The sequence below is a fragment of the Bos indicus genome, chromosome 2 (genome assembly GCF_029378745.1).
Source record: "Bos indicus isolate NIAB-ARS_2022 breed Sahiwal x Tharparkar chromosome 2, NIAB-ARS_B.indTharparkar_mat_pri_1.0, whole genome shotgun sequence".
Taxonomy (NCBI): Eukaryota; Metazoa; Chordata; class Mammalia; order Artiodactyla; family Bovidae; genus Bos; species Bos indicus.
Window position 1 is genome coordinate 131,321,427 of NC_091761.1, and position 21,650 is coordinate 131,343,076.

The 21,650-nt window shown below is 37.3% G+C and overlaps 1 protein-coding gene across 20 annotated transcripts in view; it reads left to right on the forward strand.

Annotated features, from left to right (window-relative positions):
• EIF4G3 (eukaryotic translation initiation factor 4 gamma 3) overlaps window positions 1–21,650 on the forward strand; it is a 354,405-nt gene that overhangs the window by 89,444 nt on the left and 243,311 nt on the right. For 17 of the 20 annotated variants that reach the window (XM_070777387.1, XM_070777392.1, XM_070777394.1 and 14 more), the window contains exon 3: window positions 21,009–21,137. The exons of the other annotated variants lie outside the window; for them this stretch is intronic. In XM_070777387.1, the coding sequence (XP_070633488.1) occupies window positions 21,009–21,137 (129 nt within the window). The remainder of the gene's footprint in view (window positions 1–21,008; window positions 21,138–21,650) is intronic. 20 annotated transcript variants of the gene reach the window in all.

A 21,650-nucleotide genomic window follows, 5' to 3' on the forward strand; every position in this document is an offset into this window, starting at 1 on the left:
TGCCCGTATGTCAGTTTAATTGAGTTGGTTAAATTCCTTGAAAGGTAAAAGATACCTTGACAGCCTTTAAAAATGATACAGTCAAAGATTTCACTCTTTTATGTCTGATGGGGAGGCTGTATGGCATTATGTCAGCCATTTTAGGTTAAGTTTTCTGCTGATATTCAGAGGGGTATCAAAAGTAAGACTCCTATAATGCCTTCAGTTTTACATTTTGGCCTGTGTACTATTTTATTATCATCTGGTTTTTCTGAGTTTCTCCTTGGAACATTTATCAGGGATGAGAGGGATGCTTATGTCATTATTCCTCATTAGCCAAAATTACATTAGGGTGATTGATCATATGAACAAAAGAACAAAAAAGCCAGTATTTTTAAATGCTAGTAAGAACAGTATGTACTATGGTGGAGAGGAAATGATAAAACTAAAGAGGCATGAGCTAGTTTGAAATATATTCATTAATAACTGTCTTATTGGCATGCTTCTTAAGAACAAATTGTGAAGTTTTAGCATATTGTATATTTTTGGCTTATATAGTCAGACCAGCATATCCAAGGGTTCATCATACTTGGATTCAGCCAACCATGGATCAAAAATATTTGGGGGGAAAAAAAAAGATTTCAGAAAGTTCCAAAAGGCAAATCTTGAATATCCATTTGCTGGCAGCTTATCTACATAGCATTTGCATTGTTTTAGGTATTAGTGTAATCTAGAGATGATTTAAAGGATAGGAGAGGATGTGTATGCAAATACGAAGCCATTTGATGTAAGAAACTTGAGCTTCCCGAATTTCACTACCTGTGGAAGGGTGGTCAAGGAACCAATCTCTCTATGATACCTAGTTCAATTCAATTCAGTTCAGTTACAGTCGCTCAGTCGTGCCTGACTCTTTGCGACCCCATGAAGAATTGATGGTTTTGAATTGTGGTGTTGGAGAAGACTCTTGAGAGTCCCTGGGACTGCAAGGAGATCCAACCAGTCCATCCTAAAGGAGATCAGTCCTGAGTGTTCATTGGAGGGACTGAAGCTGAAACTCCAGTACTTTCACTACCTGATGGAAGAACTGACTCATTTGAAAAGACCCTGATGTTGGGAAAGATTGAAGGTGGGAGGAGAAAGGGATGACAGAAGATAAGATAGTTGGATTGCATCACCGACTTAATGAACATGAGTTTGAGTAAACTCCGGGAGTTGGTGATGGACAGGGAGGCCTGGCGTGCTGCAGTTCATGGGGTCGCAAAGAGTCGGCCATGACTGAGCGCCTGAACTGCACTGAGCTGTGTGTGTGTATACATATATGAACAGTATCTTCTTTCTCTGCACAGCTTGTGATAGGCTTTTAGGTTGTTTCCATATCTTTGCCATTGTGAATAATGCTGCAGTTAATACAGGAATGCAGATATCTTTTTGATATCTTGTTTATTTCCTTTGGATATATACCCAGAAGTAGGATTGCTAGATCATATGATTAGCACATTCTAAGGCTTGTATTACTTTGAAAGATCATCTTCAATTTTACAAAAAATTTTAAGATAGTCTAGATTGAGTATGTTTCATCATTTCCTTGCTCTTCATGGACTCATTTTACTAATACCTTCAAGTTTTACTTTCATAAAAAACTGTTTCTTACCCATCACTAGTATTAGCCTCCTTTCTTTAGATAAATCTCAGAATCAGCATCATTAAATATTTATGAAATCTAGATGCCGCTAAATCTGTATTTTTTGTCTTTGTTAAAAATAGGTATGTTAATTAGACCCAATCTATTTGCTGTATCGCCTTTCTTTCTAAATGTAGAATTGTTAACTATTGTAATAATTTAAGACATTTTTGCAGTTACTTTTCTGCAGCATTAAAAATACAGCTGAAAAGGCTCTGACTTCTTGGAGCTTGCTTTCTGGGCATAAACACATAGATGTGGTAGAGTTATTAAGGATATTGAGACAGTTCAGTAAATATTTATTGAATAATAATTGTGTGCAAGTTTTTGTGTCAGATAATCTAGGTTAACAGTGGTAGATAATATGATCCTTATCTTTAATAAGAGTTTTCATTTTATCACATGAGATGGGTAATACATTATTTGAAGCTCTAGAAGTTACGAAGTGCAGATGGGGAGAAAGTTTGGACTGTCTACTAGGAGAAGGTGAAGAAAGGTGAACATATTCCAGTTAAATCTTTTGAGATGGATGAGAATTCTACTCTGTAGTGCAATGAGTCGTGAAATGTACAGTTAACTCATTAACAAATGGGGTTTAGGGGCACCCACTCTCCACGCAGTTGAAAATGCACAGGTGTATATATACCTGGGTATATAAAAATTGAGCAAATCTGGTCAGAGCAGTTCTTCCTGAGGAAACTGACAGAATACTTTATAGAACATTTTCTTCATTATCATCACTAACACTTGGTCAGTACTAACTGTGGACCAGGCTCTCTTCTAGCACTTCGCTTGTATTAATTCATTTAATCCACATTACAGAGGTATGAGGTAAGTATATCTCCTGTTTTAGTTGGGCATTTATTAGTAGTTACTGTGCCCCTGGCAGTGTGCAAAGTGCTGTACATACAGTGGATTGCTTAATCGTTATGGCAACCTTCATTTACAAATAAGGAAATGGAACTCTCTGAAGTTGCGTAATCTGAGTACACATCTGTCTGACTCTCTAGCTCACGTGAAGGACTGTGTTTCACTGGGTGGGAAGCTGCTTCTTGTTGAACTCTCACATGAGGTATAAATAGCAATACTCAATTTTGGGGGAGTCAGGACTCTTGGTCATCTATGAAAGCTATGGATCTACTTTGCAGAACAGTGAGCATACGAAAATAGTTTTTACTGCAGTTTTAGGAGAGTTCAAGTATCCTTTGACCCTGGCTAAAGAGCCTTTACTTTTATAAGATTCCTTGCTCTCGTCTAGACCAACTTTCCCCTTGCAAGGGTGCCATGTTGTACTCTTTTCATGATTCTCAATATAGGGAAATAGCTCATTTATTACTTTGTACATTGTGTGTTAAACTGACAGAGACTTTATTAAGATTTTACCCACTTTTCCATCTTGAGGTAACCTTTTTTTAAAGCATTGGTATATGTTTAGCTCATTTATATCCTTGTTATTAAAAATTCTGGATCCATTTTGCTGCCTATCTTGGTATCTGCTGAGTAATGACATTTATGAAAGTTAAGATTCCTTGTCATTAATATTTAATGTGGATTTACTCATTAAATGTTAAACCACATACCTAATTAAAATAATATTTAATATATATTCACTGATTTTTCTCCTTCAGAAGGATTAACTTTAAAAATACAAAGCGTGTTCTGTTGTTAAATGTCAGCTAGAAATGGCTTTTGAATTTCTAAAATAAGAAAATAGTAGATATAGTAATCAAGTTCTTTAATGTTAGAGAATTTTGAAAATGTGTTTCTTTGAACTCTGAGATAGTCTCTGTAGGGCCATTTGATAAAGTATTTTATGCCCTATTACTTAAAAAAAAACAACTGATGGGGCCAATTTAAAATAAAATGAGTCATAGGAAATTGGACTGTTTTAAGTAATTGTGTAGTAAATAAAGTTGTAATTATTTTAAGGAAAAAGAAAGAAGGAACATTATTATTTCAAGATACGCAATTATTATTGCTGTGAAGTTGGTGGCATGAATAGAGAGGTCATTTTTTACCATATGTTTTGATAGACGTAGAAACATTTAACTTACATCATTCCTTTTTCAATCTTTTAAAAGCACTCTGCTGTTAGGGTAATCTTACAGGCAAGAGATTGTGAAGGATTAGCGTCTTTGTTGTGTCATTCTTTGCTTCCTTAATTGCCCTATAGAGTACAGAATGTTCAAGAGAAGGATGTTTAGTTTCTTTAGCTCTTACAAGTCCCAACGAACCCTTGGATACATTGTTCATTCTTAGCATTGTTAAATCAGCCAAAAGTGGCTTTTTTTTCTTTCTTTGTTCAGTATGTTGCAGGAAGAGGGGACCCTTTCCCTGGCCAAAGGGTGGGCTGTTGTCTAACACTTGGAAATGAATTGGGTGAGGAGATACACACTTGATTGTGAATGGGCACCTGGGTGGAGACCATCAGGGTGACGGAACCCAGGAGATCTGGCCAGTCATTCTGACTCAGAGTCCTTCCTGGTGATCCACGTATCACTCAGCCAAGATAGATTTCAGCAAGAAGGATTCTGGGAGGTTGGTAGGACATATGGACTGCCATCTCCTTTCTCCTTCTGACCTTTTCTGAATTCTTCCAGTTGGTGGTAGCTTGTTAGTTTCACCTTCTTTACTAGGACCTCCTGTTGTAAGAGAACTCATGCAGATCGTCACCGTGGGGTCTGGTTGGAGCAGGCAGCTTTGCTTAGTGGTCCCCTAGTGAGCATCTGTTCAGTGACCTTTCTGTCCTTCCTTTGGTCACACAGTGCAGCATGAGGGATCGTGATTCCTCTACCAGGGATCGAACCTGTGTTCCCTGCATTGGAAGTGTGGAGTCTTAACCACTGGATTGTCAGGGGAAGTACCTAGTTAACCTGTCTTAAAAAAAAAAATCAGAAAAATTAATTAGGAGCATGTTTCAAATATTTATTTAAAAAGTTCTATAGATCAATTAAGAGAGTTTGGTATTAGTGAAAACATGCATAGAAAAGGAAAGAGGTGTAATACTGAAGTGTATGATTAAAGATCATTAGACTCAGATAGTGAGCTGGGCTGGGTGAGAATATTTCAGCTTTCTGGAAGGTCTTCATCTCATTAAAATCTTTCCAAATATTGGTCAGGCATTGGTGAGTGCTAATTGTTTTTCAGAGGAAGCTGATAAATTATATAACACAAAAAAGTTTGACCCAGAAACCAAGTTTGGGGTGGATTTCTTTCTTCATGTATTTTATGTGTTGGGCTAAGTTCTGTGGGAGAAAATGTAGTAGAGAGCGTTCACTTACACTGTGGCTGGAAAGACAGAATGTGCTCACAGGAGTTGAACTGTTAAAAGAACTAGAAGAAAGGAATTGTTTACCGTTTCAGTGGAAGAGAAGAAAGCCAAAACCAAAAAACAACACTAAACAAGAGCAAACTCCTCATTCTTTGACTGTGCACCAAGGTCTTTGTGCTTTTCTCTTAAGGGATTTCTTTCAAACCCTAACCTGTTCATTCATCAGACTTTGTTTTTGTTTTTGAGCATCTGCTTGTGTGGCATTGTGCAGAGCACAAGGGATACAGTGCTCTCTGCTTTGAAGATGCCTGCAGCCTAGTGGGAAAGTTGAACTGATCGATCGTTTAAGTGCAAGTATGATTAATGCTGAATTAGAGGTAGGCAGAGAATGTCTTGCTATTCTTGCAAGCATGGAGCTGCAGCTTGAAACTCAGCCAGGGACACAGGGCAATGAGAAGTTTATCTCAGGAGAGGTGAGATTTGGATTGAATTTTTAAAGATAAGGAGAAGGTATACAAGTGAAAAAAGGTATGTTTGTGTATTTGGAAAACTACAAAGAAAAAAAGCATCAGAATGTTGGCTCTTGAGCTTTGGAGCCCATCTAAGATTATTAGACAGCGTTAATTACAAGTACTTAACTGGATTCTCCTACTCTTGCCTGGAGAATCCCATGGAGGGAGGAACCTGGTAGGAATCCCATGGGGTCGCAAAGAGTCAGACATGACTGAGCAACTTCACTCACTCAATTACAAGATAGGAAGGAAGGCTCTAGTAGTTAGAGTCATAGCCAACTAACTACATGGCAGCAATTGTAGATGCAGAGAGGTGTGCACTTTGGGCTTAGTGACATTCCATTATTTTAAAGTATGTTTTTGCATAAAACTTGATGTTCATAATGATGAATTTGTATGATCAAGGAAAAAATTCAGATTGTATTTAATGTGCTGAAGATTTCCATCCAGAATAAGAGAAAAATAAATTTTGCTTATTTAAAGAGATTCATTCCTAGCTATCTGCAAAATCTGAAATTGTACAGTAGAAGGAATGACTGACTTTTCCAGGGATTCCAAGAAAGTGAGGTTATATCATAATCTAATATAAACTGTTCCTTAAATGTGATGGGAATGCAGGATAAAGGAAAGAAGAGACTGAGTTGGTTAAGTCAAGAATGTGATTTTTTTACTTGTATTGGAGAAAAAAGCACATTTTAGGGTTAATGATGTTTATAAATAATAGTGTTTTCTCTGTACTATCATACTCAGCGATAATGTAGCATAGATGTATATATATATCTCCTATATTATAGTCTGCCTTCTAATTTATCTTGTAACTTGGTGGACTAAACACACTAAGCAGGTGTAACATGCCAGGTGCTGTGAATATTGGTGAAAACTTGTCAGTGTTGTATTTAGGTCACTGCTTCTTAAAACCTCAGTTGAATCAGCATCACCTGGTGGGGCCCAGCCTGGAGTTTCCAAATCAGTAAATATGGGTGAGGCCTACAAATATGAATTTTCTTTTCTTTTTTTTTTGTTTGCTTAAAATATGAATTTTCAGCAGATGGCCACACGCTGATGCCACTGGCGCAGGGACAGCACTGTGAGAACCACTGCATTAGGGTTGGTGCAAGTCCCGAGTGTTCCCTTTCCTGTTTGTAGGATGGAAATCAAAATAGGAATCCTTTGAACCCAAAACTGTTTGATTTACACTTACATGCCTGATACTAGGATTTTAAATAACAGTTTAAATATTTTTAAACAGTGAAATATTACAGTAGCTGCCGTTTTGGGAATACTTTTTGTATAACAGGCATTGTGATGCATTTTATCTCATTTAGTGTGTTCAGAGAATTTTCACTGAATCTTCAAGATATTCCTTATTTTTCCTTTTACAGAGAAAAAAGCTGAATTTAGGTAATTTGATTGTATAATTTCTGTGTGGTGGAGCCAGACTTTAAACCCAGGTCTCAGTCTGAAAAACCCATGTTTTTTTTTTCAAAACTTTTTATTTTTGCATTGGGGTATAGCCAACTAACAATTTTGTGATAGTTTCCGGTGAGCAGCAAAGGGACTCAACCATAAATATACATATATCCATTCTTCCCCAAATTCCCCTCCATCGCTGCCACTGAGCAGGGTTCCCTAGGCTATACAGTTGGTCCTTGCAACCCGTGATATTTTAGTAATGCTGTCAGGCCTACTTGTAAGATAACTTTAATCAGTTTACCTCTGCTTATGTTACTTGTTTCAGACTTTTTGTCTAGAAAGTGATGGTCTTTGGTGCATCCTCAGAATAGAAGCGTAAGCACGTGTTTCATGTTACTTGGTGTACAGAGCAGCTTAATATTGTGACTTTGATAATGAGATTGTATTTATGTTTGTTCCTAGTTCTCATCTTGGATTTAAAAGCAGAATTCAGTTACCTTGTTCAGTTAGACGAATGGTTCATTATCAGTAAATGAAGATCAGGAGAAAGACAGACAGCCCATAAGTAGTACAGTGGGAAATGACTGCTCATTACAGTTGTTAAATCTGTACTGGTCATCTCCCAACTCACACAGCCATGGCTGTGGTAGGAAGTTAAGGGCTTTGATAGTAGTGGGACTGTTGAACAAATAAAAGCTGTCACTTCTCATGTCAGTTTTCAGTGGTTCCTCTTCTGAGAAAAAGGATAGCAAATGGCCTACAAAGTATGTATTTCTTGGAAAATTAAGGAGTTAATTTCACGCTTATGTAGAGTGTTATTTATTATAGGAAAGGTAGTTTAATAAATGATTGGACTCACAGAGAACTTCCCATCACTCTGTTCCTTTCCCCAAGGCGATCATCCCTAACTGCCTAGCATTTTAATATTAAGTCAGGAAAGGACCTTGGAAGCTTAAGACCATTCTCTGGGCTACTATTAGCAATGAACGAAATAAAAATCTACTTACTATCTTGGCCTGCTCCCTTTATACTACTGTAAGGCAGCACTGGCCACCTGAGTCATATTCTAAATCAGTTTCACTGCTAAATAGCCATATTGCAAATAATGAGATTTGGTAGAATTAATAATATGGTGTAATATTTATACGTAAATGTGTAAATGGCCACTTATGTGCAAGTTCTCTCATAAGTACTCCATAAGTCCTGTCCCTGTCCAAATAATGAGGTAGTGAGAGTCACTGTGGTGGTTAGTCTTGGTGGCTGCAGGGCGAGAGAGGACCGCATGAAGCTTCCTCTGCTACATCATGGCTTAAGTAGGATTTTATAGGCCAATCTGGAAACCTATCTGCTGAGTTCCAAAAGCAGATTTGCTCACTATAAAATTTATGTGTGCCTGCTAGAAAACAAAAAGAAACTCAGAAGTATAACAGGAAAAGAAGACCCGTATCTGGCTACCTAAAGGGCCATTCCACTCACTTTAACATTTTCTTCCAGTTGTTTTCGTGCATACTTAAGAAAAAAATACTTCTGAAATCAGTGTACCACAATTTAATATCCCTCTTAAAATTATTGGCAACTTCTCATTAAAAAGTCTTTCTAAATATGTATTTTAGGGATGCAGATACCCATTCCCCAAGGAATTATGTTTTTTTTTTTTTTTACTGTTATAAATATGTTTAAACAAGTGACTCATTGCTTTACTTTTTTGCTGGCTAAATAATACCAATTAAGAAACAAGTCAGAAAATAAAATAAAGAGAATGAAAATCAGCCATTATTTCCCAGAGAAACCTTTACATGCGGAGAGAATTCTTCATATGCTTTTTACCTTTATAGACACATATAAAATATACACAAATAAACTAAGTTGTACATATGTAACTTAAAGATTTTTGTTCATGCTTGCTTGTAAGTTAAATTTTTATCCTAGCATACCATGTATATCATTTCATGTCAAGATGGAATTACACATCATTTATTGGGCTGTGATTTGTGTTTAAATACCAGAACTAATCTTTTGGCTGTGTTGGGAAGAAGGCACTTTTAGGAATGGAGATGTTTAAAATAAGAATATTACTTTTGTACTATGATGTATATAACTAGTCATTTGTTCATGGACATTTGTGTTATTTCTGTATTCTTGCTTTCATGAATAATATAAATAATACTGTGATTAGCACCCTTGCCCTTTTGATCTTTATCTTGCTAATTTCTTCATGAGTGTAAAATAGCTGATTAACATTTATCCATCTGTTTAATGAAAACAGAGCAGTGGAGTACATATGATTTTTACAAAGCTAATAATATAGAAGGGTTTATGAAAAGAGAGAACCTATTCTTCACCTCTGTTCTTATCCGTCAGAGGCAGCTGCTTTTAATTCCTCTGGCCTTACCTCTGTTATCTATAATACAGTTTTTTTACCGTGTTTGATTTATCATTATCCATTGACTCTGCTTCAGTAAGTGGTGTTTCAGTTTCTTTTACAGTCTTTCTTTTTCCATTGCCTCTCTGTATAGTTAGGTTCTTGGTCCTGTTACAACTAAACACATTTTTAGAACATGCGGTTTGGATACTTGATGAACAAGTCGTACTCTAAAGATCAAGAAGAGCAGTTTTTGTTTTAAAGGAGAATGATAATCCCCATGAATTTTTCTTGTGAGATTCTCAGGAGTTCCCATGTGGCCTGTAAATAAAACAGACGAAACCTTAGGGAAACTCTTTCTGTATTGAATCCACATATAGAGTTTTAGGTATGTTGTCAAGTCTTGTCTCAAGATTTTATTCATTGCATTGTCCAAACCTGAATTATATTAAGAATAATAAAAATTTGATTTTAAGGAGGATGGGAATCCCTTTTAGAGCCAGTAATCTTTCCTTAAGGAATATATCACAAGATATAGGAATTTACTTTATTAGGCAGTCAATGTATTAGTCATTCTTTTAGTCAGTGATTCAGTATTGCATTTTAATTTTGTTTTGTTTTTGATGGAGGTTTCATGATCTGTTGTTTGTTCTTCTGTACTTTTTGCTAATTTGTTTTTGTGGGCGGTATCAACAAAGTCAGATTTAAGTGAATTAAGAGCTTTGTTACCTCATGAATATGCCTCAACTGATAAAATCGCCAATGTTATAACTAAAATGACCTAAAACTCGTTTATTTCATCTTAATTTAATGCTTTTGTATTCCAAGAATAGTTATTGATCTTACACATATGTATCAATGCAAACTCATGATACCCATCATTAAGATAACCCAGCAGCAGCAGCAGATACTGAGTTAAACTGTATATTTTGAAAATAATTTGTTTCTATAAAGGTCTTCATAAACCTCATGTTTAATTTGTGGGTATAAATATTAGTAGCTTCCAGGTTTTGTGTATCAAGCACTCTGTTAGGTACTCTCCAAAATGTGTCTATAAAGTTGCATTCATCCCTCTTACGATTTCTATTTTACAAGGTAAGAAAGTGGGACTCTTGAGTTATTTGCCCATAGTAACACATCTATTAAATGATAGAGCTGAAGCTAGGTATGGTCATGTGTTCTCCCATTTTATTTTCAGTACCTCAGTTTCTAACATGGAAGAAGGATGCCCAGTCACTAAATAATGTCTGAGTCACTTGTGACCCCATGGACTGTAGCCCGCCATGCTCCTCTGACCATGGGATTCTCCAGGCAAGAATACTGGAGTGGATTGTCATTTCCTTCTCCAGGGAATTTTCCCAACCCAGGGATAAAACCTGCGTCTCCTGCTTGGCAGGTGGATTCTTCACCACTGAGCCACCAGGGAAGTCAATGGAAGAAGAATAGATAAAAACAAAATGAATAGTAACTAAGATAGAAATTTTGAACAAAGAGTTTGTTATTGGTGTCACCAAGGCCAGTGATCTGAAGTTTGTATTAGGTGAATAGGATAAAGTGTGTCTAGATCTGCCTTGTCTTTTCCTGCACTTAGACCTGAATCTTTTTAAGTTTCCTGTTGATTCCTTTGGATACTGTGATGTATTGCATGGAGAAGCCATAACTGATCTCTGCAGCTCTTGATTAAAGTTGTTACTTCTCAAATTGGTCCTTTTACATTGGTTCCCATGTGAAAATCATCTTTCCCATTACTGCCCAGTTTGCCTCCTCTGCTCTAGATTCTGTGTCTGTCTCTCATTTTTGTTGAGACATTTGAATACCGTGTAATTCACCCATTTAAAATGTACAGTTGTTGGATCTTGGCATATTCAGAGTTGTACAGTCTTCTCCAAGAGCAATTTGGGGACGTTTTCATCACCCCTCACAAGAAACCCTGTGTCCTGTATTCGCCCATTACTCCCCAGCACCCCAGCTCTTGTGTGCGTGTGTGTGCTCAGTTGCCTCAGTTGTGTCCGACTCTTGGCAACCTTGTGGACTATAGCCCGCCAGGCTCCTCTGTCCATGGGATTCTCCAGGCAAGAATACTGGTGTTGGTTGCCATTCCTTTCTCTAGGGGTTCTTCCTGATCCAGGGCTCAAACCCCTGTCTCTTACTTCTCCTGCATTGCAGGCAGATTCTTTATTGTCTGAGCCACCTGGGAAGCCCCATCCCAGGCCTCGACAACTACTGATCTACTTTCTGTCTCTGATAGATTTGCCCATTCTGAGTATTTCATATAAGACTTACTTCTCTTAGCATAATGTTTTTGTTGCTTAATAGTATCTATTGTATGGATATACGTATAATTATCTTTCATCAGTTCATCAGTTCAGTCGCTCAGTTATGTCTGACTCTTTGCGACCCCATGGACTGCAGCACACCAGGCTTCCCTGTCCTTTACTGTCTCCCTGAATTTGCTCAGACTCATATCCATTTAGTCGGTGATGCCATCCAACCATCTCATGTTGCCCCCTTCTTTTCCTGCCGTCAATCTTTCCCTGCCGTCAATCTTTCCCTGCATCAGGGTCTCTTCCAGTGAGTTCTCTTTTTGCGTCAGGTGGCCAGAGAATTGGAGTTTCAACTTCAGCATCAGTCCTTCCAATGAATATTGAGGTTTGATTTCCTTTAGGATTGGCTGGTTGGATCTCCTTGAGGTCCAAGTGACTCTGAAGAGTCTTCTCCAGCACCACGATTTGAAAGCATCAGTTCTTTGGTGCTCAGCCTTCTTTATGGTCCAACTCTCACATCCATACATGACTACTGGAAATACCTTATCTTTGACTATACAGACCTCTGTCAGCAAAGTGATGTCTTTGCTTTTTTAACACGCTGTCTAGGTCTGTCATGGCTTTGCTGCCAGTAAGCAGTCATCTTCTGACTTCATGACTGCAGTCACCGTCCACAGTGATTTTAGAGCCCAGGAAGAGGAAATCTGTCACTGCTTCCACCTTCTGCCCTTCTGTTTGTCATGAAATCATGGGACTGAATATCATGATCTTAGTTTTTTGAATTTTGAGTTTTAAGCCAGCTTTTTCACTCTCCTTTTTCACCTTTATCAAGAAGCTCTTTACTTCCTCTTTAGTTTCTGCCGTTTGAGTGGTATCATCTGCATATGTGGGGTTGTTGATATTTGTCCCTGCAATCGTGACTCCAGCTTGTGCTTCATCTAATCCTGGCACTTCACATGATATTCTTTGTATATAAGTTAAATAAGCACAGCCTTGACGTATGCTCCTTTCCCAGTTTTGAATCAGTCTGCTGTTCCATGTCTAGTTCTAACTGTTGCTTCTTGACCTCTTAACAGGTTTCTCAGGAGGCAGGTAAGGTGGTCTGATATTCCTGTCTCTTTGAGAATTTTCCAGTTTGTTGTGAGCCACACAGTCAAAGGCTTTAACATATTCAGTGCAGCAGAAGTAGGTGTTTTTCTGGAATTCTCTTGCTTTTTCTATGATCCAATGGATATTGGCTGTAGATACTTGATTTATTGGCTATTATGAATAAGGAACGTGAGTGTGTAAATTTTTTTGGTGGACATTCTACCCGCTCTCTTACCCTTACAATATAAATAAGATTATTACATCATCATTTTAAAAATCAGTGGCTCCTTTTTGCTGAGAACAGAAGATTAACATATCTTAGCAAAGAATATGCAGTTTTCCTACAGTCTGGCTATAATCAGACTGCAGTTGCACCAGCATCAGTCCACTAAACTCTCTTTCTCCCAACCCTTTCTAAAGAGAACCCCTTACCTATGTGGAACATACTTTACTTTCTTACCTCTGTACTTTGAAAATTTCTTTTCAAAATAATATCTCTAATTCTTCGTCTGAACCAAAGTGTTTTACTTCTCTGTGTGCAACTCTGATTTCACTAGACCCGACCACAGTTTCAGACCCAGTTATGTCTGGTGGTTAATCAGTTTTAAATACAGTAAATTGAAAATACGTTAAAAAACAGGATTTATCACGTCTTGTTTCTTTATTTACTGTGATATCCTTTTTATTGGAACTCCTTAAGGACAAGGGCTGTTTCATTTTTATAGCTTAATACAGTGCCTGACAGAGCCTTGATACTCAATCAGTGTTGAGTATGTGTCAGAGGAGTTAAAATTAGCAGTCATATTAAATTGGTTTGTATTATGGCTATCTGCCCTGTCCTTTATATTCTGTTCTGACATCAGCGCACCCATTAAAAAAAGACAAAGGAACTTCTGTTATATGTCAATTAAAAAAAAATTAACCAATCTAGAAAAAAATACTTGTTGTGTGCCTCATTCTCTGTGGTACTAAGTCTATATTGATCCTAGGACTGCTGAAATTAGATTATCTTTCAATTACCTTTTGTCTTTAAAATTCTGAGATTCTGACTTTGGTTTAGTTTTAGTCTGAGACATTACTGATTTGTCCTGTGATAACTTTGTTTATTCTTTAGGGATTCTGAGTAGAGAAATAAGCCACATTGATTCCATTGAGAGGGTGAGCACTGTCCTGGTGGTGGTGCTGCTGGTTTAGTCGCTAAGTCTGACTCTTGTGACACCCTTGCCAGGCTCCTCTGTCCATGGAATTCTCGAGGCAAGAATACTAGAGTATGCAACAATTAACACTGACTAAATAGATCCCTTTGGTTTATAAATTACAAGGTTTTTCATAGTTTTTATTTGCTAGTTTTCATAGTTAGCTTAGAGACCACCTAAAAGTTCGCTATGAACCTACTTGTAAATTTATCCTCCCCAGCCCTGACTCCTCTTCTCAGCTTGGATTCAAATACTGAAATGGCTACTTAGCCATTTGGATGTCTGTTAGGCATATGTTGCCTTTGATTGCTGTTTCCCCTAAGTCTGTTCTCCCTATCTCATAGGACTGCACCCACTTAATATTTCAAGCCATAAACTTAAAAGCCATCATCTGTTTTCGTGTAGTTATCCCTTTTAAATATATATTTAAAAAATTATTATATCTTTTATTATTATTTTGTTTTCTTCAGCCATGAAGACAGAAATTTTAGAATCTTATTCACCTAATTTTGTATCCCATGCACCAGTGTGTGACATAAAATTTGTTCTCAGTAAATACATATTAAATAAGTGAATCAGTCAATCTTCATTCCTTTCTGTCCATTCTTTTCAGTCAAATCAACAGGAATTTTGTTTGCTCTGCCTTTGATATACAACCCAAATTATTCCAACTTCTTTTCATCTTTATTTTTAAAGATGTTTTAAGCTACCATCACTTTTGGCCTAGTTTATTGTGATAGCTTTTAAACTAATTGTTTCCATTCTTACGTTCTTCTGTTCTTTTCACAAAGCAGCCAAAATGATCTTTGAAAACATTAGATCTGCTCATGGTCCTGATTAAAATTTCCTATAGGTTATTCCAGTTATCAAAGTCCTTACCATGCTTAGTAAGCCCTTAAGCAATATTGCCTCTGCTGCCATATCTTTTTAGCTTCGGGATGGGGGGATTACTCCCAACCCCACTTGGAACAGTTGAGTCATTCCCATTGTATGACCTTGTCAAACTTTCAGGGTCTTATACCTGTCATTTTTCTGCCATGTGAGTTCTTTCCCTAGTTTTTGTTATTACTATGTAACAAGTCACCCCAGAATTAACAGCTTAAAATAGCACCCATTCATTATCTCACAGATTAGGTGGGTCTGGGCTGTTAGGGTGCTCTGCTTAGGACCATGCTGAAATTAAAGTGTAAACACAGACTGGACTCTCATGTGAAAAGTGAAAGTGAAAGTCGCTCAGTCGTGTCCGACTCTTTGCTACCCCATGGACTACACAGTCCATGGAATTCTCCAGGCCAGAATACTGGAGTGGGTGGCCTTTCCCTTCTCCAGGGGATCTTCCCCATCCAGGAATTGAACCGGAGTCTGCTGCCTTGCAGGCGGGTTCTTTCCACCCAAGCTGCACCTTCCTTCCCTCCTCATTCCGTCCTCCTCTCTTTCTCTCTCTCTGTCTCTTTGTCTCACCATCCCCCCACACACCCACACACACCCACACACACAAAGACACACACACACACTCTCTTTCTTGGATTTCTCTTTGTCTCTTCCTCCCGTCTCTTTCTTTCTCTTTTCCCCTCTCTCTCTCCCTTTCCTTCTCTCCTTCATTTTTTCATTTCATCTACCAGGGCATCATCTCATGTAAGGCTTGGGATTCACTTCCATACTCATTTGGATTATTGGAAGACTTTATTTCCTTGTGGTTGTTGACTTGGGTCCTTGTTTTCTTACTGGCTGCTGGCTAGGAATTGCTCTCAGGTCCTCTCAGGTTACCTTCAGGTCCTTGCTGTATGGTCCTGTCATTATCTGGAAGGCTTAGTCTTTAAGAACAGCAAGAGAATATCTCTCTGATTCACTGTGTTTTAACGAGCTCAGCTAAAAAGTTCAGACCCAGCCAGCGGAATCTCTGTTGATTAACTTGAAGTCAACTCTTTAGTTACCTATCACAGGAGTGATACTCCATCATGTTCTCTGGTATATTAAGGGGAAAGACTTATACAGGGTATGTGCACCAGAGACAGGAATATTGAGAGCCGTTTTAGAATTCTGCCTACCACCCTTTGCCCTCTGGCTGGGAAGGATTCGCCCATGGTATCCTCTCTTTGTTACCTTTGATTCCTAGACATGTTTCTGAGGGCAGGTGTTTTTTTCTTATTTTTATTTCGTTGTTACTGATTTGTGGTAGGTAGTCAACACTGAGAAAGTAGCTGATCTGTTTTTCTTTCACTTGTTTCCATTGCCAGTTATTAATAAATATGAAAAGAAACAATCCTCAGAATTGAACCCAGTACTTAGAGTCCATGATAGAAGTGTCCATGGTAGCATCTATTTGCTTGAGTATTTAAGTATTACTTGAATTATATGAAATTGCCTTTTTAAAACATGTGATAAAAACCTTGCATTTTAGAAATTCCACATGGTTCAACCTATTAAGTGTAGCTAAGAGTAGAGCAAAGAGGAAAGTAATGTACTTTCTTTATCTTTTTCTTGGTTTTTGGGAGGAGTTTGGCAGTAATAATGTCTGGCTTTGAAAAAATGTCATGATACTTAGTAAATTTTTCTAGTATTCACTGTAGTGTTCCTTTTTAATTGACTAAATCAGCTTTTATTTCCCAATATTTGTAATTAAAAATATCTCTAAATATTGGGAAATAAATAATCTGAAGGAAGAAGTAGGATAATATGAAAAACTCACCAGGAGGGGTGGAGAAGCTGCTTGAGATTCTCATAGAGTATTGAAATTAGCCAAGTAAGAAGGCAGTCCAACCAGTCCATCCTAAAGGAAATCGGTCTTGAATATTCATTGGAAGGACTGATGTTGAAGCTGAAGCTCCACTAGTTTGGCCACTTGATGCAAAGAACTGACTCATTGGAAAAGACCCTGATGCTGGGAAAGATTGAAGGCGGGAGGAGAAGGGGACAACAGAGGATGAGATGGCTGGATGGCATCACGGACTCGATGGATGTGAGTTTGAGTAAACTCCTGGAGTTGGTGATGGACAGGGAGGCCTGGCGTGCTGCAGTCCACGGGGTCGCAAAGAGTCGGACACTACTGAGCGACTGAACTGAACTGAAGAAAAGCTTTGGAGTCCTTCCAGTCTACCCCAAATTGAACTTGGTCATTTCCATGTGGGAGTTGCAGCTGTTGAAATGCTTTTAGATGATTTCACTAAGTAAACTTCATCTTGGGATAAAAAAATTAAGGGATGACTTCTCAGACAAACTATGTATCATGTTTACCTTTATAGGAATGATTTTTTTTTTTTTTTGCTGAAAACATTATTTCTTGATAGGAATTTTTTGCAATTCTTTTGATAAAGATTCAATTATGTTTTTAAGTGCTGTATTTTTATTGCATATATTGGGCAACATATGCATATGTAGATGCAGTGAGTAAAAATATGTTTTATATGTGTGTATATAATGTTTAACAATATATCTATATTCATTCATACCTATCTAGAATTCAGTCATAAGTCTATATGTGAGTACTTCCTTAAAATAGAAAGTTTATTCTTTGTAGTTTTGCTTATTAGAAAATTCTGAATAAACTCATCACAGCGTTACTATTTTCATTTTTCTTTTATTACCTTGTTCTTTGTGTTAGTACATAAAGTGACAGAGATGGAAGAATACCATAGCTGTGTATAAGACATTCAGAGCAAATGGGCACACATGCTTACTGTATAAAAGAGATAATTTCTCTTTCTGGAGCAAAAGGCGGCATGCTTACTGTCCATTATAAAAGATTCAAGTTCTCTGAGTTCAGGGTTCCTCTCAGGTAATGCAAGTCACCACATAGTATGTGGCCTTGTTTGTGTTATCCTGAACCTTAGGTTCAAAGTGTGGTACACAGATACTCTACTGCTGTTGTTGAAAGTAATAAATAGTTCCTCGTTTTGTCCAAAGGAAAAAAAAGAAAAGCCTACAAAGTTTATGTTTCAGTGATGATCATGAGGGACGCCTGGAGCCAGGCTCACGCTCTGGCTGCCTGTCCTCCTCATGTATCGATGTGCTTTATGTGACTAGTACAGTGTTTTGGAAGTCGGGAACATTTCATTAAAAATATTTAATTTTAGTTTTTCTTGAAAACTTGGAAGACACTGCATGACTTGTTGGAAATTCTGAATGGTGTCGCTCCGCTCCTGCTGAATGTGTCCTTCCGTGTGGGGGACGGGCGTTCACTCCGGCTCTCTGTAGACCTCATTCCCTGTTGTCTACACCTGGCTGGTTTTTTCCCCACATACGTTTCCTGCACAGTATTTCCATTCCTCTTGGGTCCAGAGAATGATTATATTCAGGAAACTTCACTTTTTAAATAGCTATGATTTGAAATTGTAGTTTATGTGTTACATCTTTTAATTGGCTGGAATATTTTATCCAATCAGGTAATTCAGTGCCGAACAAATCAACTTTCTATTTTATCAACTTTATACTTACTGACCAATCTTAGTTTCCATGGTCTTTATGGTTTAGCTTTACATTTTCAAAAGATTCTTCAAGTTACATTGCTCAGTAAACAACAAATATCATTGATTTTATAGGAAATGGTTTTAGGTAAAACTTTTGAATGAAATTGACTAGCTAGTTGAAATTTTTACTCAGTCAAAATTTTAGAGGTTTTCTTTCTTTTTTCCCTTCATTTATTTTTTGTTTAGACCACACCCTGCAGCATGTGGGATCCTAGTTCCCCCTCCAGGGATCTTAACCACTGGACTGCCAGGGAAGTCCTGAGATATTGTTTTACTTTATTTTCTTTTTATATTCTTTCTACTCTTGTATAACAGCAATATAATTAATACCACTGTAACTAATACTTTAACCTAGGTCCTAAGTAATTTGCTTGTTTTTGTTTCTAATCTTTTTTAGGGAATTGAAGAGAATGATGCATGCATGAAAGTGCATAAAACATAAACGTAGAGTTTAACAAATAATTTTAAAGCAAAAACTGTCTCACCTCCCAGGTTTAAAAGAGCAAAACATGATATGGCCTTTTCTGATCTCTACTCCTTCTCTTCCTGATATAGATGCCTTAAAAGAAATTTCCTGCTTTTGTTTATGGTGTTGCCATTCATTAATGTATTTCTAAATTAATATAGTCAAATTTTGTTTATTTTGGAACGTTTTTGGAATAATACTCTGTATTCTGTGTTCTTTTTCACTCATTAACATTTATAAGAGTCATTCAAATTGTGAAATGTTGCTCTAGTTTTTAGTTTGATTTCCATACGGGAAAATATTTCATTACTGATTCATTCTCCTGCTAATGAATGTTCGTGTTATCCAGTTTTGGGTAATAAGAACAGTGCAACTATGAATATTTTTTACATGTATCTTGGTGCACGTTTTCCTGTTTTCTCACAAATGTATACCTACAAAGAGCTAGGCTATGTGGCACAGGTGCTGTACAAACAGTGCTATAAAGCCATTATCCTCCAAGAAAAAAGACAAGAAAAAAGCAAAATAAGACGTAACCTATAGGGTATACCTATTCTCAAAGGTACTAGCTAGTGCCAAGTTCTTTCCCAGAGAACTTCTACCAATCTATATTTCCACGAGCATATGAATGAGAATTCTGGATCTTCCATATTATTGCCAATGCAAAACTATAATATCCATAAAAAATGAATGTTTCTCGGCATATAATCTTTTAAATACAGTGTGCATGCGCACACAAACACACTGTCCCTCTCTGTATACCAAGAAATGGTTGATTCATTTCAGTTCAGTCGCTCAGTTGTGTCCGACTCTTTGCGACCCCATGAATTGCAGCATGCCAGGCCTCCCTGTCCATCACCAGCTCCCGGAGTTCACTCAAACTCACGTCTGTCGAGTCAGTGATGCCATCCAGCCGTCTCATCCTCTGTCGTCCCCTTCTCCTCCTGCCCCCAATCCCTCCCAACATCAGGGTCTTTTCCAGTGAGTCAACTCTTCACATGAGGTGGCCAAAGTATTGGAGTTTCAGCTTCAACATCATTCCTTCCAAAGAACACCCAGGACTGATCTCCTTCGGAATGGACTGGTTGAATCTCCTTGCAGTCCAAGGGACTCTCAAGAGTCTTCTCCAACACCACAGTTCAAAAGCATCAATTCTTCGGCGCTCAGCTTTCTTCACAGTCCAACTCTCACATCCATGCATGACCACTGGAAAAACCATAGCCTGGACTAGACTGACCTTTGTTGGCAAAGTAATATCTCTGCTTTTCAATATACTGTCTAGGTTGGTCATAACTTTCCTTCCAAGGAGTAAGTGTTTTTTAATTTCATGGCTGCAGTCACCATCTGCAGTGATTTTGGAGCCCAGAAAAATAAAGTCTGACACTGTTTCCACTGTTTCCCCATCTATTTCCCATGAAGTGATGGGACCAGATGCCATAATCTTCGTTTTCTGAATGTTGAGCTTTAAGCCAACTTTTTCACTCTCCTCTTTCACTTTTCATCAAGAGGCTCTTTAGTTTTTCTTCACTTTCTGCCATAAGGGTGGTGTCATCTGCATATCTGAGCAAGCTGGTAGGTAGAGTTGTTTAGAAATCCCAGAGTAGTCACTCAGAAAGCTGAGTCGGACACGACTGCGCGACTGAACTGAACTGATATATATATATATTTATATATGCACATGTATTTACACATAAATACACATATAGAAATATGTGTATGTATATTTAGATGTGCTTTTTTAGAAACAAAAATGCGATTATGCTGTATAAGTAACTTTTTTTGGTCAGATTTATTGAGGTATCATTTATTTAAGGTAAAATTCACCTTATTTCAGTTCTATGTATACTTCCATTGGTTTTGACAGGTACAAAGAGATATGTAATCTGCATACAGTCATGATCTGAAACAAGTTATGTCACTCCCTAGAATCTCCTTGTGCCCTTTTTGTGGTTATTATTTGCTCTTGTAGTCATTTATTGATATTTCCTTTTTGTTCCTTTTACAAAATATCAAATGGCATCCTATAGGATGTTGTTTCTAGTCTGGCTTTTTTGGTTTATTTTTTTCCTTTAAAATTTTCAGTTTTAAGTATGCTTTGAGAATCTTTTATCAAGTGGATAAAAATATTAATTTCTCTTTTTTATATTAATTTCATTTTTTCAATATTGAAATTTTAAGCCTTTAGTCTTATTTTATTTTTATTTTAATATAATTTGTGAGAGAATTTCATTTTTAAAAAATAGCTACTTTTGCAATATTTATTAATACTGAGTTACTAATACTCTTACTAAATACTGATTTCTTCACAGGTAACACAAGTAGCAAGACAGCCGGGACCCCCGACCCCTTCCCCTTACTCAGCACATGAGATAAACAAGGGGCATCCAAATCTTGCGGCAACGCCCCCGGGACATGCCTCGTCCCCTGGACTCTCTCAAGTAAGAGAAATCTAAATTTCCTAAAAAAAATTTCCATGTAAAAGCCGAATTTTTCTCAAGCAAACTTTTAAACAAACATACAGCATTAGTTGAAGAGAAATTTCAGTTTTATCTTATTTCTGTGTTGTCTTACTACATTTTTTAGACACACCTCCCATAATGGTGGCTAGTAAGTTTTACACATTTCATTTCTGGAGCCATTCAGAATAAACTGTCAGTGATAATTAGGTTTTTTTGGTTTGTTTGTTTGTTTTGGAAATTAGAATATAATTCTAAAGTTCTTTAAAAATCCCATAAAGCATTTGTTTGCATTTCAGTGTGTAATCTGATCGTCTTGCTTCTTCTCACTTTTTGGTGGATTCTTGGTGGTTATTTTCTACTTTTGTAAAAGATATGATGCCTTTTCCTCTTAGTAATTTTTGTTGGTGTGATTTTGTAAATAGATTATTAAAATTGCTAGGCTTAAAATTTTGTTGAACTGTTAAAGAGTAGTGAACTCCTTAGTTTATTTCC